The sequence below is a fragment of the Aptenodytes patagonicus genome, chromosome 1, assembly GCF_965638725.1.
Source record: "Aptenodytes patagonicus chromosome 1, bAptPat1.pri.cur, whole genome shotgun sequence".
Taxonomy (NCBI): domain Eukaryota; kingdom Metazoa; phylum Chordata; class Aves; order Sphenisciformes; family Spheniscidae; genus Aptenodytes; species Aptenodytes patagonicus.
In genome coordinates, this window is record NC_134949.1 from 14,764,381 (window position 1) to 14,787,479 (window position 23,099).

The 23,099-nt window shown below is 43.3% G+C and overlaps 1 protein-coding gene across 10 annotated transcripts in view; it reads left to right on the forward strand.

The window, feature by feature from the left end:
* The window catches only part of PUS7 (pseudouridine synthase 7), a 46,202-nt gene that overhangs the window by 5,285 nt on the left and 17,818 nt on the right, over positions 1-23,099 (forward strand). For 3 of the 10 annotated variants that reach the window (XM_076328429.1, XM_076328504.1, XM_076328485.1), the window contains exons 1-5: positions 16,804-16,871; positions 18,143-18,290; positions 19,951-20,029; positions 20,675-21,068; positions 22,938-23,034. In XM_076328429.1, the coding sequence (XP_076184544.1) occupies positions 20,704-21,068; positions 22,938-23,034 (462 nt within the window). In that variant the 5' untranslated portion in view covers positions 16,804-16,871; positions 18,143-18,290; positions 19,951-20,029; positions 20,675-20,703. Of the gene's footprint in view, positions 1-16,263; positions 16,345-16,803; positions 16,872-18,142; positions 18,309-18,331; positions 18,404-19,950; positions 20,030-20,674; positions 21,069-22,937; positions 23,035-23,099 lie in introns of those variants that run through there. The other 7 variants (XM_076328476.1, XM_076328494.1, XM_076328513.1 and 4 more) reach the window with 5 other exon arrangements.

A 23,099-nucleotide genomic window follows, 5' to 3' on the forward strand; every position in this document is an offset into this window, starting at 1 on the left:
TACTGTGTGCTCAATACACTGCTAAATCCAGGGCATACACTCAGAGCATGTCTCTTATCACTGAAAATCCAGGAGAACAGAGTGTGCCTTTTATGTCTCTACCTTTGAATCATAGTTGAAATCCATGTGGAAATGTGATGTTGTCAATGGTTTTGTCCACATACCGATTTATCTACTACTGTTCTGGTTATAGCATCTTCATCTGCCCTGTTCAAAACTTTGAACAAACCTCTCTGTCTCTTCTTTCTTTCCCCAAAATAATATAGTTCAAGATCAAGAATTCTGTTACAAACTAATGTACCGTATGAAGTAGTACTGGGAATCTACCTGCAAATAAGAAAAATATGCAAAACTCTTATTTGCAGTGAAATTAACAATAATCTCAATTGTAATGGAAATCTGCATTGCCAGCATGCTATTCTCCTTTCCTCTATAGCCAGCCTGGTCCTCATGTAAAAGAAGTCCATCTGTCCAGGTGGTCTTCCATTTCAGGAGTTTATGGTTGGCTATTACCCTTTAAAATCTGGAATTGCTTAGACAGCTGAAGAACCCGATGCTGTGAAGTATGTGTCCCCTGTATACCACATACAGCCTGGTAAAGATGTGGGGGCTGCAGCTTATTGGACATGAGGGCAAAGAGCAACTCAAGAAACTATACTTGATTTTATAACTTGTGTATTCGAACTTTCTAGTTGTTCTCTGAATTATTTGCAACTACTTTTTCCTTCTTCCCAGCTCCTTTTTCAGTAGAACTTAAGATGCACATTAGGCCTGTGTCCAAGGCTTATTTGCAGCAGGTTATCCTTGCATCTTTGTTGTTTTGTTTTTGTTTTAATCTTTGCTGGATCAGGGTCCTTTTCACCAAATAAGTATCTGATTTTGCCCACAGAGAGAAGAAAAGAAAAACAAGTATCACCCTGTAACACTTTGTATTATACTAAGCCTTAAATTAATATTTTATGTGCTTACTGTGCTTTTATTTCATCTCTCTTTTCTGTTTAGAAACAGTTATATCCCATACTGCCAGTCTACAGAGCCTACAGTATTTCACATTCATGCATTCTTAGACAGAAATTGTGATGGTTAGGAGCTCTTGCTGAGGGACTGGGACTGTCAGATAAAAGGGATGTTTGCCAGTTACAGTTTCAAACAGCATTGCCATGAGAATATATTAATCAGTTGGAGGACCCAGATTGGAAGAAGAAACAGTTTTTCCCAGCATCTGGTCGAAGGCTATTATGATCTGCTGACCAATTGGCAATCCACGGAGTGGAGAGAGCCAGTAAGCTGTAGAACAGATACAGGAAGTTAGCGCTCTCCAGCAATTTCACTGACCACTCTGATTTTCTCATATTTCAATCGTTTGTAAGACTCATCCAGCAGAAACAGGGAAAATATACAGTTGAACATTAAAAGGATACTGAATTAGGATGCCAAGGCTAGCTAAAAATAAATTGGATTCTTATCTTTTTGGCTGGAAAGCATACTGTGAACTAAAAGTAACAGGAGACCAAACACTGCTAGCACAAAATTATTTCTTCACTTAACGCAAGTGGGACTTGCCATGGACACTCCCTGGAACAGTGCTTTAATGCTAGTACCTGTATAACACTCATAGAATTCAGTAGGTATAGATAAAAAGATAGGCACTTGGTTCTTGCTAAGCCTCTAATCCCAGCTTTGAATAAGTTTAATAGTTATCAGTTAAACCATGGCTAGAGTAAATCGTTAATTACATAGGTAAATTTTCCTCAGCTGGAATTTATATTGGATCATATGTGCACATACCCACTAGAATAAGGGGCCCAAGGGGGAAAAGGAGACAGGAGAGTGATGCCACTTCTGTCCCTGACCAAAGGAAGGGTCATACTATGCTGTCTGCTGTCCCCCACACTAATAACTGCATAGGATATACTGTGGTGATGCTGTAATTCTATCCATAACAAAGAACAGACCTTTTAGCTGGTGGCTCTGTCATCAGTTCTGTTTCTACGTGAGTCCGTCCTTTGATAAATCCATGGTCTCTGTCCATGTGGTTGTTTTTGAGGTCTGCTCCATATCTAGGTTACCACTTCACTACCTCTGCTGCAGGAATTTCCTACAGTACGGCCCTTTTTGTCCCAATCTAAAATCTGAGACAAACTGTTCTGCCTCAAAAGCTGTCTAGTGTGAATGTGCCAGTAGATGCATTTTATTTTCTTTTTCTGGCATTGAATTACTCCCTGCTTGATCCTTTCCTCCTCAAACTTACAAAAAGTAATCATCTGTAAGAGTGTGCCATCTAGAATTATCTTCTTTGCTGTGCTCACCCCAGAGGACCACTAGAAGGTTGTGCAAGTCTCCAGCTAGCTCACAGCATGCTGGAACACAGCTGTCCCAGAGAGTCTCTTTTTTGCGTTGCTTGAATGAAATAGCTGTACAGAAATGGAGAAAGTCGTGTGAAAATGGGAACTTGAACTGCTGTATGGTCTCTCATACTCAGGAGGTAAATGGAAAATGAATAAGTAGACAGATGAAAATAGAAGTTGTATTGAATTGTGCAGGCCCCCAGAATAATATCACAGTGCACATGCTGTAATTCATGTTCACACTGCAAAACGGGTGGGATGGATACCAAGTAAGCAAAACATGACTTTAATTTATCCCCTTAGCTATGCAGATAAGGCTAGACTCAGAGGACTTAACGAACGTTTCCTAATATGACTTTTTTGAGGAAGAAATCATCAGGTATGGAAGTATAAGCCATGTTTCCTCTCCTGTCCCATTTTTGGACATCAGTGGCCTTGTGTAACTTAACTTTTCCTCTCTCTGAGAAGAAATGGTTCAGCTTTTCATCATAGCCTAGTAATTTTACTTTTTTGCTGTCAGGATCAAACATGCCTTCCTGAAATTTTTCAAGTGCCCACTGCAGACAAAGATACAGGTGCAACTTGCATAAGCAGGTTAGCTTTAAATGAGCCAGCCTGGGTACTACAGCAGTAGCCTGTTATTGGTGACCAGTGGTTACTCTGTGCTAAGTTATTGAATTAATGAATTAGTAACCTAGAAAATTAGCAGGCCACACTGCTGGATAAAAGCTAACTAGTTAAAGTTAGCTTAAATTTGTTAACACAAGCTGTAGTTACGCAGGATCTGCAGAGCTGAGAACTATTTCTGTTATCTTAGACCCTAAATTACAGTCTTTCACATAGCAATACATTGCAGTCGCATTGGCCAGTAGATCACTGAGTCGATCTGAAATTCAGGACCAGAATCCCCAGCTATTTCTCAGCCTTACATTGAAATGAAATCCAGCCACAATCGACCTTCTCCACCACCTGGTTTTGATGGGTGGAATAAGAATTGGGCATGAGGCCAGAAAGCAGCTGTACCGCACTCTGGTCTGGTCTCCAGTCTGGAGGAACTAAGGGACCGGGGTTAGGTATATTGGTATATTGTGCAGCACAACACTTCTGCAGCTAGACAGGACTTGAGAAAGTTTAGACCATTTTAGATTAATGAGTTTGTTGAATATTGTGTGTACAAAAATTCTTTTTTTTCTGAATTTGATCACTCCTTAATCATGCCTCCCCAGCAGAGAGTAAAAGAGCATAGATATTTCAGATTCTTTCCTTGTTTTTCTTAAAGTACTGTATCATTAATTTCCTGTTTCTTAAGAGTTACTTTTGTGGGGGCTTTCTAGGCTTGACCTCTGGCAGAAGGAATAATCCCTATTTGTATATAGCAACAATTCACCCCATATATTTAAGCACTTAGAATTTAAAAACATCTCTATTTTTACTACATTCATCCTTTAAGGAAGGTTTAATTTAATTAATGAGGTCATGGTACCCTAACTCTCAACTTCTGTTTGCAATGTCTGAAAACTTTGCAAAACAGCTATCTCAAAAGTTTCATGTTTGTTATCATGCTGCATTTGTTTGTTTTCTAAGCAATAAAACAAAGACATCTATTAATGAAGACCAAACACTCAGATAACCACAGACATAGTTTTTTATTCAAGCAGTATTTAATTAAATTGGAAAAACATCCTTTTGTAGGGCCAAAGGTGTTGAATCTAAACAGAAATATGTCAAATTGCTCTCTCCTGCATAAGTACTACAAGCTCGCAACACAGTCATTTTAAAATGCCAAGAAATGCTAGCACCAGAACATTTGCAAATGTCAGAAATTTTTAGTTAGTTTCTTAAAGTTTTAACTCTAAAGGACTTATTCATCTCATAACTCATTTAACCTCTTTCTAAATTATAATCTTAAGCTTTTTTTTCTGAAGTGGAAACTTATTTATTTGTACTGAGTAGAAGCAATCTAATACTCTAAACTAATTAAAATATCTAAATGAATCATCCCTAAAGTTACTTTAATTGCTATTTTACTCCTATTTTAATTTTTTTGATAGGATTTGTATTAATATTTTCTTAGCATGTTTTCTAAGAAAACAAGGTTTGTATGAAGGGTTGGTCCCCATCTGATTTTTTTTTAATTCGTTGTCCAATTTCAAATGAAGCTGGCAGAAGGTTAGAAGTCTCAAAGTTACTTTGAAGAAACTAAGGATAGACACTATTAATGTCTCCATTGACAGCAAGGGAAGAAGAACTCAGGAGCCTTCTACTCTTTGGCAGGATTTGCTGCATCCTCACCAGTGAGTCAACCCATTCTCCTACTGTGGTCCAGGCAACAAGCTGGAAAAGGGCAAGCAGAGGGCAAAGGTGGCATCTAGAATGATGTACAAAAGAACTAGAAATATTACAAGGTGGGGAGAAGGCATTTGAGATATAGAAGGGAGCTGAGGGTATTGGAAGGAAGTGCAGGAGGCAAAGAGGAAGACTGGGAGAATATTTTGATGGCATCATGGTGGGAAGATGTAGGGAACACAGGATACAAATTTATCAAAAAATGACCTTCATTGGGTTTACTACTCATGAAACAAAGTAGTGATTTCATAGGCCAGCATCTTCTTAGTACTTTTTAATGGAACCTATCTGCATCTTAATTGCCAAAGTTGTTTGAAAATGGGACTTCTGGCTGGGGTTTCTACATCTTTTCTTTAAAATGTACCTGTTGAACTTAGAATCATAGAATATCTCAAGTTGGAAGGGACCCATAAGGATCATCAAGTCCAACTCCCTGCTCCTCACAGGACTACCTAAAACTAAACCATATGACTAAGAGCATCGTCCAGACGCTCCTTGAACTCTGACAGGCTTGGTGCCATGACCACTTCCCTGGGGAGCCTGTTCCAGTGACTGACCACTCTCTCAGTGAAGAACCTTTTTCAGTCTGAACTTGAATCAGTATTTAAAATTAGAAGACATTGGTATAAATGATTGTGTAATTTGGACACTGTCCTGGGATTTCCATATCTTTTTCAACCTTGAGAAAACACGACTTGCAAATCAGAGAGTTCTGGCTTTACAAATTTGGTAAGTTGAGTGATCAGAAATTGGTTCAATTGTCGTCACATTTATTTTCAGCTAATGAACATGTGTGATTTATAAGTAAGAGAGGTTTTAAAATAGGCATTGAACCTTACACCTTGATTCTGATTGAGGGATGCAAGAGAAGTTGAAGGGTTATGGTTCTAAGATAATACTTTCTCGTTTGCACCAAGCTCAGATCTTCTCATTTATTCTTTTGTGGACTGGTTGAACTGCATTCTTCCCAATGTCTAAATTCTGTTCACATTTTTACCAGTCTGTCTCAAATAAATTTGAAGTCAAATAAATACAGATCTTTTGTGGGTATTCTTAGCTCGGAAAGTACAACTGTCTCTATGTCAGTTATGTGAACTGTCTAGTCTTACAATAGAAAATCAGAATTTGGCATCTTGTTCTTTAAAGCAAATCATGGGTTTGTTAGTCTGAGCTGCAACTTTGCTTAAGGCGCATTGTTTCAACTGCAGCCATGCAGTCAGCCAGGCTGTCTGCTTGTTGAGTGTGTATTTATATGGCAAGTCTTGCTGAGAAAAAGTGAGCATCCCGTATCAATAAGCAGTTATTGAGCAGGGTGGTATTCATGCGACTTGTCCTTGTCATGTCTGCAGTTTTTGTAAAAGTTATGAAAAATCCTGAACCTAAATTCTTTTAACTTGGGTACAGCACTGTGAGCTGGTTACCTTGAACTACCTGGAGCCAATTCAGTTTTCCTCAACCTACCTGGAGCAGAACCCTTCTAAAAATCTGCAGTGTGTTGTAGGACATTTTTTCTCAGTATCATATCAATGGCAAATACTGTACGCTGCTAGAGGATGCAGCTGCTGCCCACACGCTACATAAATGAATTTCGTAGAAATACACACTTACTATGGATTTTTTTGAAGGGATCTCTTCTGATTATATCCTAAGTGAGTACGTGATTGAACAGCTGTGTAGAGGGATGCTTCAAGATGCAGGAAGAAGCTTTTGTGGTTTATTAAACTATGTGATTGTCAGCAAGAGAAAGCATTGGAAATACAATGCATTTGTACAAGATAATCCATGCTGTAATTGCCACTCTATCTTCAAGTGTATTTCTGTAGCAGGAAAACTAACACCAAGAAGATGAGTGGAATAATTATTTGCAGACCAGTGATGACTAACAGTGGCACGAAAACTTAATGGACCTAGGCAAAGAACAGTCTATCCACAGAGTGTGTTGTGTAGAGGAAAGTCCCTGTATAGAAATTGGCCACCTATGGCTGCTGTGCGATGTTGCAGTGTAGCAGTGAGCCACAGTGTTTCTGTGAAGGTTGTTTACTTAGCATGGCTATCATGATTTTCAAATGGGACTTTCATACTGCACTGGAGAGAGCTTTTCACACTTTCTCAGTTTGTAAAGGGCAGTTCCAGACCCTATTCGTAGGGAGGAGCATAGAGCCAAATAGCAGCAGATTAATGCCTTCTGTTTTGTGCCTGATGAAGTTTATGGATTACAGTGAATAAAAGGCTAATTTGTCTCCTAAAGCATGTATTGATATAAATGTGATCACTTTTCTGCACTACCTAACTTGGGTTAATGGAGTGTTGCTTCAACGTATTGTGTTTCTGGCATGTTCTGACTCTATCAGTAATGTCTTTGTGTGGCCTGCACTTCCTGTTCATTACAAATGGGTGAACAGCAATAAGCACTTCAACAAACAGATATTTCTTAAGCTGTCAAACCCAAAGCCTGAATAACCTAGAGAGGAGTGCAATCAGACCTGCCAACTATAAACAATAAACACTTTTCTAAAATGTAGAATGGCTTACAAATCAAATAAAACTGAAAAGTTAGGTTGAACTGCAACTCAGTTGTAGTTTATGAAAACATTAATACACAAAAGAATGAAGGCAGCACCAGTGCCTGATACCAACTGTCTGCTTTTCTGCTTTTTTCTCTTTTCCCTTCCTGCTTCTTTCATGCACAGCACAACACACTACAGGCATACAAAGGGAAAGGGCTGCAGGGTTCCCCGAATTGTTCCAGTTAACTCTCTTCATGTTTGACTGCTAACTCCCGTGCATAGAGATTAGAGAGAGACTTGAAGAGATTTTAATGTCTTACTAAGAAGCTTGAAACAGCAAGAAGTAGGTGTTCATTGCTCCATGCAGAGGCCTGAACATGCACTGCTACTGTACCTGTCAGTTTGGCCCTTCCTTTTAGCTTCTACCTGTAAGACGTTCTTCTGAAATTCTTGGGTCTGCGCACAGTTATACCTGAATCTGAAAAGATAATGTCATTTCCTTAGTTATTCTTTCCCCATAATCTCCATTCTTGCAAGCTGCTTTTTCTGTTCCTTCCTCTTTTCCTGCAGTAATTCAGAATTCTCTACCGAACTTTGGACATAATATTACATGCTGCACATTTCCATTTGGTCTTCTGTGGCAGCATGTGTGTACTGATACTAGACAGGAAAATGCCCAGGCTCTCCAACCTAGAGCCTCAGATCGCAATTATAGTCCGGTCATTTTTTGTGTGTATGTGGTAGAAACAGACCCCACCACTGCCTTCTACTTCTACAGAATAAGGCCATCAATCAGAACTGTATCGTGTTAAAACTTTTACCCTGACCCACACCCACAGGTCGCAGGCAAATACTGATTAACAATAGAAAAAAATCACAATATATTCTTTTGTTAATTTAGATATTATTTTTAAGAAAGGTGTCTTACTCTAGGAGAAAGCAATATGACCGTCAGTGAAACAGTTATCAGGGAATAGAAAATAAAGAGCTGAGTTTATTAGTCAAGGCTGTCTGTCTTTCATAGCAATTCATCAAAACCATGCATATTTTGGAAACCCCAGAATGATAAAAAGGTGTCTTTTCAGTCTAGGAAGAGGAGAGTGTCCTTTCAAGGATACAGTGGTGCTTTTCAGAAGACCAGTGACTGTGCAACATGTCTGTCAATGGAAGGCTCATTTCAGAGCAAGCCTTGCTCTACCACTTTAGGTAGCTATTGACTAACATTACTGATTGACTAAAATTCTTGTTGCATAAAAAATCTGTAAATATCACCTCTTTAATATGAGTAAAAATCAGGGGAAAACCCAGACAAATTGCTTAAGCAACCACTTTTTGAATGGTGTCTGTTGAACCAGACTCCTCCCTCACCGCAAGTTAAGAGGAGGTGGGAAGAAAACTGTCCGGACTTCAGCACTGAGGGCTTGCTTGTCTGACTTACCCCAGCTGAAAATGTGACTGGCCAACAGGACTTCAGCCAAAACCACTTCACCTCTCCTTCTCTCCCCCGTTTCTCCTATTCCACTCCAACACACAGTTTCCACAGAAACAGAGTAGCACAAATAGTACAGGTTTTGGGTGCCTTTCTGCAGAAGTAAATGTTTTTTTAACATAAGAATCTGCATATAGTGTTGACTAATTAACATCTCATTTTGGTGAAAAGCTTTATTAGAGTTTAGGTTCAGAGGTTATCTGGATACTATAAAACATACTTGGAATTCCTCTCTCAACATTTTAAACCTTGTGTAGTAACTCCATGGATTGCCTGACTATCTGGCAGCAGAAATATGAAACTAATATTCTAGTTTATCACTTGGTTTGGGGCTTTTTCAGATTTCTTTTCCCCCTACTATTCGTCAGCAACGTTGGCAAGTGTCTGACAAAAGAAACAGAATCAAGCAAACCACTGTATCAGCCCAGTATACGGCTTCCACCGTGCCCCACAAGCCAAGGCTAGACTCAAAGCAGAATCCTCCCTAACATTGCATTTATTTCATAATCACAAGGTAATTTTGTACACTGAAAAATACAGTGAAGGTGGTTGCTTTTAGGACATACTCCATGTTCCCAGCTGACCACCAAGCAGGTACCTGAGAGAGCAGGTTAACTGAAAGGCGTACTCTTAAGTTTGCCACTGAGCCAGCCTCCTGACCTCCTTACAGACCTTCCAACTGCCTGTAAATAATTTCCCTGACAGAAGAACGTTGTCATGCCAGTCACTAAGCTTAATGATTAAAAATTGGCAAGTACCTCTCGCTCCATATAACAGTCAAACTTTGTTGGAATATGTTCAGGGTTCTGGCCCTCATTCTCAGCTGCATAGGAGAGCTTATTTGTGTGCTCCCAGTACCAATGCGCTGGCCCAATGAATGCCCAGCTAAACAAGCTGCTGTGAAATGACACTGTGGTGGAACACGTTCCTATTACCTATTTCCTATTTGAAATCATGAGTGTTTACTGTAGTCCTTCTAGACAGTAGCCTGAAGTCAGTTGTGCTCTTGTGCTGGTTTTGGCTGGGATAGAGTTAATTTTCTTCATAGTAGCTAGTACGGGGCTATGTTTTGGATTTGTGCTAGAAACAGTGCTGATAATACAGAGATGTTTTTGCTATTGCTGAGCAGTGCTTACACAGAGTCAAGGCCTTTTCTGCTTCTCACACCACCCCACCAGTGAGTAGGCTGGGGGTGCACAAGAAGTTAGGAGGGGACACAGCTGGGACAGCTGACCCCAGCTGACCAAAGGGATATTCCACACCATACGATGTCATGCTCAGCATATAAAGCTGGGGGAAGAAGAAGGAAGGGGGAGACATTTGGAGTGATGGCGTTTGTCTTTCCAAGTAACCGTTATGCGTGATGGAGCCCTGCTTTCCTGGAGATGGCTGAACACCTGCCTGCCGATGGGAAGGAGTGAATGAATTCCTTGCTTTGCTTTGCTTGCGCGCACGGCTTTTGCTTTACCTATTAAACTGTCTCTATCTTAACCCACGAGTTTTCTTACTTTTACTCTTCCGATTCTCTCCCCCATCCCATTGTGGGGGGAGTGAGCGAGAAGCTGCGTGGGGCTTAGTTGCTGGCTGGAGTTAAACCATGACACCTCCTTTTGTCAAGTAGCCAGGAGGACTCAGGGATTACTTTTGCCAGTGCTAATCAGGTTGGACAATTCCATAAGTGAATGAAGGATCCATAGTATCTCCAGGCAGCAGGAAAGAGAACGGTGATAGAAAGGTGGAGGATTGCCTATATTCTGGATTTTATTGTCCACAAACTATGTGAAGAATTAGGCATGTAAAGAGGGAATACTACAATGTAGCTACAGCCTAGAAGTTAGCCAAACGCAGGTATCAGGATTTTCTGTGTGGATGATGGAGAATGAGATTTTAAAGTCATTCACAGCTATGAGTAAATAAATACTATATGTATTGCCATAATCCATTTTAGTTTAATGTCTGTCAATCTTTGACACAAATGCTGTGAATTCTAAAGTGTTTTTAGTGACCAGATCCAGTCGTACTGAGGCCAACAGGCATTTTACCAGGAGCTTAATAGGTGACAAAATTTCACACCAATAGCAGTGATCAAAAGCAGCCAAAAAAATTCATGGAAAGCCAAGTGTGAAAGCAGGCACAGGCAAGGCAGGCAGGCATATGAAGAGCACACTCTGCTACCCTGCAGGCCAGCGTTTGAGCGGGATGAGCTGCCAGGATAGCTCATTTTCTCCCTCCACCTTTGCAGCCTTCCACTTTTCCTCCTGCATGTGAGGCAGCAGCTTTGCTGCAGGAGATGGTCCCACCCAGCACTGCTCGGCATCCTCGCTCTTTTGCTGCCCTTGTGAGAGCAGCGGGAGCAGCCAGCCCTGCTGGCAGCTCATAGAATCATAGAATCATAGAATCATTGAGGTTGGAAAAGACCTCTAAGATCATCGAGTCCAACCGTCAACCCAACACCACCAGGCCCACTAAACCATGTCCCTAAGCGCCTCATCTACACGTCTTTTAAATACCTCCAGGGATGGGGACTCCACCACTTCCCTGGGCAGCCTGTTCCAATGTTTCACCACTCTTTCAGTAAAGAAATTTTTCCTTACATCCAATCTAAACCTCCCCTGCCGCAACTTGAGGCCATTTCCTCTCGTCCTATCGCTTGTTACTTCGGAGAAAAGACCAACACCCACCTCGCTACAACCTCCTTTCAGGTAGTTGTAGAGAGCGATGAGGTCTCCCCTCAGCCTCCTTTTCTCCAGGCTGAACAGTCCCAGTTCCCTCAGCCGCTCCTCATAAGACTTGTGCTCCAGACCCCTCACCAGCCTCGTTGCCCTTCTCTGGACACGCTCCAGCACCTCAACGTCCTTCTTGTAGTGAGGGGCCCAAAACTGAACACAGTATTCGAGGTGCGGCCTCACCAGGGCCGAGTACAGGGGCATGATCACTTCCCTACTCCTACTGGCCACACTATTTCTGATACAGGCCAGGATGCCATTGGCCTTCTTGGCCGCCTGGGCACACTGCCGGCTCATGTTCAGCCGGCTGTCGACCAACACCCCCAGGTCCTTTTCCGCCAGGCAGCTTTCCAGCCACTCTTCCCCAAGCCTGTAGCGCTGCATGGGGTTGTTGTGGCCGAAGTGCAGGACCCGGCACTTGGCCTTGTTGAACCTCATACAGTTGGCCTGGGCCCATCCATCCAGCCTGTCCAGGTCCCTCTGCAGAGCCTTCCTACCCTCGAGCAGATCAACACTCCCACCCAACTTGGTGTCGTCTGCAAACTTACTGAGGGTGCACTCAATCCCCTCATCCAGATCATCAATAAAGATATTAAACAAGACCGGCCCCAGTACTGAGCCCTGGGGAACACCGCTCGTGACCGGCTGCCAACTGGATTGAACTCCATTCACCACAACTCTCTGGGCCCGGCCGTCCAGCCAGTTTTTGACCCAGCGCAGAGTCCACCTGTCTAAGCCGTGAGCCGCCAGCTTCTCTAGGAGAATGCTGTGGGAGACAGTGTCAAAGGCCTTGCTGAAGTCCAGGTAGACCACATCCACAGCCATTCCCTCATCCACTAGGCGGGTCACCTGGTCATAGAAGGAGATCAGGTTGGTCAAGCAGGACCTGCCTCTCATGAACCCGTGCTGGCTAGGCCGGATCCCCTGGTTGTCCCGCTCATGCCTTGTGAGCGCCCTCAAGATGAGCCGCTCCATAATCTTCCCCGGCACCGAGGTCAGGCTGACAGGCCTGTAGTTCCCCGGATCCTCCTTCCGGCCCTTCTTGTAGATGGGCGTCACATTGGCAAGCCTCCAGTCTTCCGGGACCTCCCCCGTTAACCAGGACTGCTGATAAATGATGGAGAGCGGCTTGGCGAGCACCTCCGCCAGCTCCCTCAGCACTCTCGGGTGGATCCCATCCGGCCCCATAGACTTGTGAGTGTCCAGGTGGCATAGCAGGTCATTGACTGCTTCCTCCTGGATTACGGGGGGTTCATCCTGCTCGCCGTCCCCGTCTTCCAGCTCGGGGGAAGACTATTCAGGCTATTCGTCCTGTCTCAGCTGTTTTCCTCCTCCCATGCATGTGGCACTAGCCCAAATACACAGAAATGTCTTTCAGCCCTTGGAGGTGAAAGGCCTTCAGAAATAGTTGTGGGTGGGGGCAGAAATATATAATTATTCGCCCAGCTCAGATTCCTATTTCTTGTAATACTTTCTCTTTACTGTCTTTGCAAAAATTGAACGCTGCCACTCAAAGATACTTGATCTGTGGGCGATAACATCCTGTTTTGTCTACACTGCTGCAAAGCTTTACAACATCCCTGAATCAAACTTCTAACAGCAAAACAAAGGTACAAAAAGAAAATATATTTCACAGTTACCTCCCAATCCTATGGTTAAGGTTTTACTTAATCTTCTATAGTCACATACATTCTTATTTTAAAATTACCCTGTACAGCACAGTACCTGACAATTTGTTTACAGCTACCTTTATATCATTAATTTTTTAGAGAGGAACAAACTTGGTCAAAAAAACCCCAGTCCTCTCTGCCTAAAATTCTCATTGTCTGTCTAGATAAGATGCTTTTCCACCTTTCTCCTACTGCAGACTAATTGACCAAGGGATTTGGAGAGATGAATTTGAAAAATAAGCAGCTTTTCATTTTAAAAAAAGGATGGGGGAAGGGAAAAGGGGAAGAATCAACTTAAAGGTGATGGCCTATTAAAGCACTATAAACCTTGATAATGTGTGTTCTCTGAAAACCATTTTTTGTCATTATTTTGGAAATCTGTATGGTTCTTTTTGGACTGTTTTCAACATTCTTCAAAGAACCTCCTCACTGAAATTGCTTACCTTGTGCATTAAGTTCTCTACCTCCAAAAAACCCCAGTTTTTTTCACAATATTGTACTTTTAGATTTTGCATGGTAATGAATTATCACCTCCACTTTTCACTTCATGCAAGGCTTCAAAATAAGCATTAGAAATGCATACAACCTACATATGAAAAATACATTAGGCTTTTAATAGTTCTTTCATTTTAATTCTCTGTGGTGCTATTAGTGACAGGTAAAAATCAGACCAGTTAAGTGCAGCTGGTACAAAGAGGTGTAAAATTACAACTTCTCTGCCTGATTGTCTGTGCCCTTGGGAGGCATAAAACTGAAGAGTGAGTGCAGTTATTGCTGCTCTATTTTAATTTTTTTCTATGGAGTGGGAACAGCTCAACTTCGTACCTTTGTTTGGGTTTTTGAGGAGCATCTTTGGAGGAGACTGACTCAACATGCTTCTCACTTGTGTTCTCTTCCTAGCCAGATTTATGCTCCCATCTGCCAGTATGTGCTATCCTGATTTCCCTTCCTGGGGAGCCTGAGAGTAGGAAGACATTATAAACTTATTGCAGGCCATAACTATGGTCGGTCATAATTTTTTTCCACAAAACAAATTTCCTTTAGGTTGCATTAAATAAAGTTTCTATGGGAACATACTGATACATTTTAATTGAGATTAAAAAAATATTTTAATGATACCACCTGACAGGTATATTAGACCATTTATAATAGAGTATTTTAATTGTTAAACCAACCAGAGGAAAAAATCAAGCTGAAGTTGCAGCCATATCATTATTTTCATATTATATTTTACACTATACTTCTGTATGTAAAAGGAGCACTTGACTAATGGAAAGAGAAAGTGGTGATGACTGCGTGCTCTTTGCCAGCCTGCACTTGGAAACCATGTTAGGGGTAGACCGTAACAGAAGGTGACTGAGCGTGCCATCTTTTAAGTACTGATGGTCTCTACTTGCCAGAATGGCTCAGTTTTATCTCAGAAGCAGAACTGGAGATTCCCTCCTTCCAGCCCCCGAACCACAGGAAGAATGGTCTCAAGGATCTTTTCTGTACATTCTCAGACAAAGGCAAGTAGTTCTTTAATATGTCAGAGATTGCTTACTGGTGTTGAGAAAGGAGTAATAAACTTTGCTGAATATATTAGAAAACTCGAGAAATGCATAGTAATGATATTATTAGCTATTTACCTTGTGGTAGCACCTGCAGGTCCTTCAAAATGCTGGTTCTTCACTGTATGAGGCACTTCATACCACTCCAAATTCTATTCAATCTGAGCTAATGGTAATGGATGATAGATGAGCATAGTCAACAGGGAGAACTAACAGTAGGGTAATTATCATACCAAGCACAGGTTGTAACATACAAGTTACTTAATTACTGACAAGGATTTTGTAGACAGCAAGGTACTTAATGTAGGAATTTGGAAGAGGAAAAATAAGAATTTTACGGAACTTCTTCCGCACAAGATGAAAGAAGCAATGTTACATGAGAAAAAAAGTTGGACCGATGCATGGGAGAAGTCTTGCTGAAGGATCCCCCCAGCCAGATATTTAAGCCAGATAATATGTCTTTGCCTGGGAGAGGTAAAGGAACTACCTTTCAACATCTACATACCGCGGCTATAATAATTGGTCAGATGACAGCAATGTTCAAATGACACATAGCTCTTTTTGTATTTCCCCTACCACCGAGACAGCCTGGGAGTTGGTGAATAGTAGTCCTAGCTCTGGATTCCTCAGTGATGCTACAGTCTTCAGAAATAGCATACTCTGCCTTGTCGATCGCTGATGTCTATCGCTGTTCCCAGTCCACTGTTGACCTGTTCACAGGAGCACATTAAACCCATTCCCGATACCCCTACTGGTTTCTAGCAGGTTATTTAAATTGCAAGTGTGAGCGGCGGACAGGGGGTAAACTAAAGCTCTGTGATAAAGACACAGCTTTGATACCCTAGTACTTGATAAAATAAATCTCTGTGGATCCATCTCTGCTCAGAACTAATGATAGCCACAAATCTTTGCTCCTTCCTTTCTAACTGCAACATGCATTTCCTTGATGTGGTCTTTTATAAGCTAGCCATACAGCAATGCATGTGTACCTGGGATTTTTTAAATCCAAACCAAAGCACTCCATTGTGTTGCCTCCCCTCTTGGAGTAGAATAAGAAAGTAAGTACAAGGGATGAGAAAATAAGTCTTGTATGCATAGCAGTTTTAAGTCTCATCACATACGAGTGTGATGAATAGAATACAAAGAGAGAATGAGAAGTATGAGAAACTGAAGAGTGGTGTTAATAACCTGGCAAAGAGGAAGTCTGAGGCTGGCTAGGATTCAGATATGACATGAAGGGTCTTAAAAGCAAAGAGAAATCATACATGTTGAAGTTAATGAAAAGATGTTCTTTGCACCACTGCTTAAAATAGAAAGGAGGGTAGAAGATGACATTCTGACAATGTCAGAAAAGACTCATAGTACAGATCCAGCCTGGTTTTATTTAGTTTTAAAATGGTAGCATAATTCACATAGATAGGGTGTAGGTTTTGAAATGGTACTCAAACATGCTAGTGTCCTGAGACTAATGTTCAATTAGTGTGATCTGTTTCAAATGTTAGGGGAGCTCAGGAAGGCCACTCTTTCATATATATGACTCCCTGCTTGGGCTATAGCTGTGTTTCGGAAATTAAACATTTTCTGTAGAGTTGCTGATCTTTTGTATATTCTTGTCCGTTTCCCCTAGATGCTTCAAACTGTTTTTTACAAAGGAAGCTTCAGCAGGCCAGAGGTGACGGAAGCGTGTGGAAGAGCAGCCCCTCAATAGGTAACACCTCCTCCCCTCCCGCCTCTCCCGCACCCACCCTGCCGCCGCTGGAAGCTGACGGGGCTGCCGCTACACGCCACCCACCCGTGCGGCTGGCACGGCCTGGAAACTCTTTTAATTAAACACGATTACGCTGTCGCAAGGCGCCCTGCTAATGGCACCTTCCGCCTTAGGACCCAACCCGGCGCCCCCGCGGGCTCCAGCCGGCGGCCAGCGCGGGGGGTTATTCGCCGCTTTACCTCCGGGAGGCGCGGCCGAGCCCCGTACCGCAAAGCGGTGGCTCTGCGGGGGTCTGCCGGGGCGCGGAGGCGCTGCCGCCGGCAAATGGCGGCCGCGGCGGGTGGGAGCGCTCCCCACCGGCCGGGCCGCGCCGCTGCGGCGGCGGGGCCGGCTGGGGGCGGGCGCAGGCAGGAGGCCGCCTCCGCACACGCGGAGCTGGGGCGGGCCCGCGCCGCTCGCTCCCGCCGCCGCCGCCTCCTTCCCCGCGGCGCTGGCGCCTGGCCCGTCCTCCCGTGCCCGGCGTGCGGGTAAGTGGCACCCCCTCCCCGGCTCCTGCCTGGCGGCGGGCGGAGGCGCGCCCTCCCCCGGCAGCCGCGGCCGCCCAGCGCTCCTGAGCGAGCGGGCGGGAGCCGCGGCCTCCGCGGCGGGGCCGGCTCCCAGCTCGCGCTCGAAGCCTCGGCGCGGGGCCAGGGTGGCGGGGGCGGAGGGGGGGCGCTCAGCCTCGGGGCAGCTTTCTCCCCGCTTGCGCCGGGCGTTCCCCGACCCGCTCCGGGGCTCCCGCGGCGGGCGGACGAGGGGCAGCCGCGTGGTGGGGTGACCCCAACGGCAACCCTTTTCTCCTGCCTCCTCCCCGTCCTCCCGCCTGCTCCAGCCCCTTCGCTTGCTCGCGCCCTGCCCCGACAGCCTCGGGGCTGGCAGCGGCAGAGCCGGGCCGCGGGACCTGCCGCCGCTCTTCCGGCCCGGGGCGCTGCCTGCTGCGGCTGCCCGACCCACTCCCCCTGCGCGAAATCCCCGCGTAGGTGCCGGTCCGCTGCTGGCTTCCCAGCCCGCACGGCTGGGAGACGCTGCCTGCACCCAGGCGGGTTCCCCGCGGCTTCCTGCGCCCGCCTGAAGGGGTTGCTTTCGGGCGCTGCTGTATCATCGTGCCTTCTTGTCGGTCACCTTTTAATCCGATCTGCCTCGTCTCATGAGAAACCAGCTTCGTACCCAGCGCTGGTGTGCGCCTACTCTTTTATTTATTGTTTTAAGTGGGAAGTACCCCATAGCCCCCACCAGCCTGTGTGTCTGCCTGACAGGTACCACACCAGAAGTAATCGCTCAGCATTTCTTGCTGGGGAGAATCAAGCCCTTTATTTGTAGCAGTAAATTCAGTCTCTGCTAAAACATGGTCTGTGTTGAAATTGCTGCGGAGTTGCTGTTTATGCAGATACTGGCTTTTGTGGAAACACCTGTTTGCTAGGAGAAGGACCAAGATGGTTGAGCAGCTGTCAAAAAAATAATAGGTGCCTCTTCACTAGCAATCTGCACAAGTGAGACAGTGTGTGCCCCACTCACTTCAACTTGCTCCTTCAAGTAATTATCCTGCAGAAATTTTCCCAGATGACAGCCACCATTTGGCACAGGATAGTACTTTGTTGTGTGTGAGTCATTCCTCTGCTGTGAGAATAGGCCGTATCTGACAACTTTGGAGTATTTGTGGCCAACGTTGAATTCTTCTAACAGTTTGTATCATTCAATAACTAGGTATTACAATTTTATTTTAGAAACACGAGATTTGTCTTGTTACCTCCTTTGGCAGGTGTCTCAGAGGATTTCATTGTGCTGAGTGGTGTTTTGTTCGCCATGCGAAGACATGCACAAGCCATCTAGAAGCCTTTTCCACGTCAGTGCTTTATAACCCGGGCTCCGTAAATTTGGGAAGATAGGAGAAGAATCTGGAAATGCTGGTGAATTGCTTTTCTTGGGTGTGATTTTTAAATTTTTTTTATTTTTAAAGAAGGATTTTATGTACTTTGTTTATATTTGAGGACAAACTGAAATCAGTGCTTTCTGCTTGAAGGTACATTGATTTGCTAATTGTTCTGCTTTCTTCTGCATGTTTTTTTTTCACTCCTCTCTTCAGGCATCACATACACTTTTTGTAAGTCTCTCCTTATTTCCCTTTTGTCCATTCTTTTTTCTAGCATCCATTTTCAGTTCTTCATTTGAGCAAAACACTTCAGGTGTTTCTAAAAGTTGTTCCTGCCTCTTTACCCTAAGTTTGCGACCTCTACAACAGAAAGTCCAGGCAATGAAATCAGCAGTGGCTAACAGCTAACTGGTAACAGTTAGTTAACAAGCCAGCACATGGTGATTATCGAGTTAGTAATGAATCTTCCTTTAAAAACATACCCTTTAAAATTAAATAGAATATGCTATCTAGTGACTGGAGAAATAATACAGGATGATGTGTGTAGCTCTAAAATACTGCTCTGTGCCTAGATTAATTTCTTAGTAACAATTGAATCCTATTAATTTAGAAACTTGCCTGTTGTAGCAAAAACTGTCTTGACTTGGGGAATTTAATTTAATTTATTGGCAGATAACATAAACTTTTAATTACTGATTTGGCTAGTGAGATACAAAGAAGACAACCAGTTAAACAAACACTTGGGGAAAACTCCTTTGTTCCCCCTTCCCTTCACTCCAGGCACCTCCCCTCCCCTGCTTTCCTCATCTCCCCTCCCCTGGTTGTCCCCGCAGGTTACACTCCATCCCTTGGTCGAGGCAGCGGTGGTGCAGGACCTTGGGGTTGGTGTGTGGAGGTTTCTTTCTGCTGCTCCTTCTTTCTCATTTCTGCTCCCATGTGGGCCCCTCCACAGGCCACGGTCCCCTCAAGGGGGTCCCTGCCCTGGCATGGGCACCTCCACGGGCCGCAGTCCCCTCAGGGATGTTCCTGTTCTGGTGTGGAGAACCTCCTTCCAAGAGTGCATCTCCAGCTGCATCCCCAACAAGGTCCCCTTCCCCGTGCCTCCCCTCGTGTCTTTTTTAGCGTGCTGTCACACACCTTCTTCTGTGCTTCCCATTGTGCTTCCTGCCACCGGCAGCTCCTCCCTTTCTTAAATAAGCCGGAGCAGAGGCACTGTGTGCTCATCTGATGAGTCGGAGTTTTGGCAGGTAGTGGGTTTGGTCCATTATGGACCCAGCTGGTACTGGCCATGACCAGCACAGGGCAGTTGATGTCCTCCTCCCATGCAGCCCCCCGCTACCAAAACCTGCGGTTTATCCCCAACACACCGGTGTCCCATTTGGGTGATGCTGGGAGAAAGGTCCTGTTGTTGCCTAATTATAGGAACTCTGGTCTTCTTTCATAAACATAGAAATAAAACTTCTCTGCTGTAGCTTGCTAAATAGCTATATTGTGCCATGTCACTAGCTTGGTAACACTTTTACAATTGTATTTGTTACTAACTTGTCTGTCTGAGTAGTGTCTGCTCCTGTATGACTACTGATACCTGGGTTCAGAGGCATCTGGTTTCTGTAATGATCACATTCATACATGTTTTCATAGTCAGGGTTTTTTTGCCTAAAACTTTCTCAAAGAGTTAGTTTTCCTCTCTTTTTCAGATCTGAAGGTACTAGTTCTGCTGACGCAAAGGTGGCAGCTCAAGTTGCCAGGGAAGAGTCAGAGCTCTGCTCCACCAGCGTGAGTAGTCATGTTCTTCTCAGAGAACATTTCACTTCCTTGTTGTTTTGTTCGTCCCACTCATTCAACAATTTTGTTATCTCATCCCTCTTATCTTTTGGTCTGAATTGCTGCCACCTTGACTTCCCTGTGGGATTGTGTGTGTCAGAAGAGATGAGATTTCAGATTTGGGGGAATCGAGCCATCCTCTCTCAATCCTTGTAAGATGCAATCTTGGTAGAACAAGGAATAATCGAGAGTAGTCATTTTTAACAGAAGGCTTGGGAACAAAAAGTTTCTTAGGCACTAAATTGCTATTGACAGCAGAGCCTGTGTGCACAGGGCTGGATGCAGCTGTGGTAAGAGTTGGCAAGAGTGATGATAGTGGTAAATGGTTGGTGTAGTATTGAATCCTGCTTTTCTGTAGCCTAACATGCATGCTGCCTTGGGTGGGTATTAAGTCCCCTTAACATCTCCCTACTCTCTTCCCAAGTATATATTATTTCTAGCTGTACAAAATTTTTACTTGACGTTTAACTTAAAAATGCAGAAAGTTGTGTGGTTTTCCTGAACCGTTGCAGGGCGTAGAGTCCTTGGAGTGAAGAGACTATGTATTGATACTGCTCTTAAACAGACAGGAAATAAGCCATTCTTCTTGCTCCTCAGGGCTTTCTATCCTACACTGTGCCTTAAACATGGAAACTGTAGAAATGAATAGTGTATCCTTGAAACGTCCTCGCTCTGAGGATGATGTGGCTAATGCAGACGAAATTAAAAGACAGAAGATCTCAGAGAAGTCTAAGACAGGGAACGACTCTGGGCAGAGCGTTGAGACTGTAACAGATCAACCTGACAAATCTCTGCTTGAGGACACGAAAAATGAAATAATCCCCAATGAGGAAAGTGAGGAGCAGGAAGATGAGGAACTAGAGGACAGTGATGAAGATGGAGATCCAGAGAGCTTTGCAGACATGATGAAGCATGGACTGACAGAAAGTGATGTTGGCATAACTAAATTTGTTAGCTCTCATAAAGGGTTTTCTGGAATCTTAAAAGAGAGGTAACTCTTTGTCTTGTTACGTATGTTAATTCCTTGTGTTAAGCAGCTGTTGTTCTCCATTTTCCTTTTCTGACTCACAGGATGCAACTGGATTATGTGTGGCCACTTGGGAGGTTCATCACTTTCTTTTCCTAGTGCTGAGACTGAAAGGAAGGTTTAATTTGGGACTTTGGGACTTTTCTAGATTGTTTTTCTTTTTTTTTTTTTTCTTCTTTCCTGTCAAATGGAGCTCTGAAGAAAGAAGCTGTGTATGGATAGAAATACACGATTACACTGACCTTTGCTATTTGTCTTGCTCTCTGGCAGCAGCATACAGCATAAAACCTTATGCAGTACACCCACCTTTTGTACCACTCTTCAGTGCTGATACAAGATGCACTGGAGAACAGTATTGAAACCATCCCTCTTTGGTTCTTCTTTGCTTTTCCCTGACTTTATTGTGCTAATGTCTGTAAACATGTATATTGTCAGATGGTCCGTTAGGCTTTAAATTATGGTCTGATCAGGGAATTTTATAACTCAGGGTGTGGAATTATATACTTAAGACGTTTGGGTTTTTTAGTAGCTTTTTTTTAATGAAACTTCTAGGTTTTTTAAATTAAATAACATCTTTGAATAAAACAGAATGCAAATACAAAAACTCATTGAAGTGATAATCATTGTTGCCCTAACTTAGCAAAGCAGTTAAGGGTGCTTTGTTTACACACCCAGAAGTCCCTGTTTTTAAATACTGGCTTCGTAGATAGATCATTTTACATAATAAAGAGATATGTACATATTGTGTATGTACTTAATCTTTATATGCAGCATTAAGCAGCTAGCATAATCCTTTACTGGGGAACACAGTCTGTGCTGAACCTCCTTCTGGGAAATCTGCCAGTTTTGAATCGAGGTGGCCAAAGGTAGCTGGGTGGTAGAAACGTTCGTGGGCTCGTGGTTTTTCTTTGATCTTAGTTTATAACACCTATCATTAATTTAGTCCTGGTGTTTTTATGTTACCAGTGACTAGCATGTCTAGACAGCTATAGATAATAAGAGAGAGGACACAATACTCCTCAGGAAGGAATTCTACCAATACAATGTATGGCTGCACAGAGGTATGGCAAAGGGAGGCTTGGGGGAGATACAGTAGAAGCATTCCTATGGTGAAGTTTTATTCATCTTTCAACATTCATAGATTAAGAATTTTATTTGTCTTTTTTTTTTCCCTTTACAAGCAAATGCTACTTAAAAATCATTCAGCAATTGCAACATAGACTGACTGTGCTCTGTTAAAAGTCAGGATGTTTTTATTATTGGACATAGTGACTTGATTCAAAATGTCATAGTCAAACTCTTTGTTGCTATCACAGAGCATGCAGAGTAACTGTTTATTTGAAAGATGTTCTCTGTAATTGAATATATGTAACAGAGCTGAATTTGTCCTGCTTTCCTTAAAGAGTGGCTCACATGCACTTTATTCTGCAGATAATTTGAAGTAACAGAGTTAATGCATTTGTGTCCACATTGTAGCAATGCAGTAAAGTCGTAATTGTCAGTAATGACTGGGATTGAGGATATGCATTACTGATCTCTGCAAGCTAGTGAGAAAATGACTCAGAATAACTACAGCAGGTGTTCCATTATCTGCAGAGGTCTGCTGTGTTTAGATATGCCAGACTTTCTTTTGTGTTCTCATTGTATCCTTCTGAGGGGTGAGAATAGGTACAGCTTTCTCATGGTTGAAGTTTCTTTTACATGAATTGTATTATGTGAATTCAGAATTCTTGAATGAATTCTGCTAACAAACAGCTTCTTGGGAAAGGACTTTATATGATGTGAGATTTTTATTTTTTTGTTACAATTTTAACGTGTGTTTCTTCCTATCAGATACTCAGACTTTGTTGTCCATGAAATAGGCAAAGATGGACGTGTGAGCCATTTAGATGACTTTTCTGTTCCAGTGGATGATGAGGTAAATTTTGAGGTAAAAATTCGGTAATGGCTATGCTCCTCAAGCAAAAACATTAAAAGGCTGAAAGTTATTCCGTG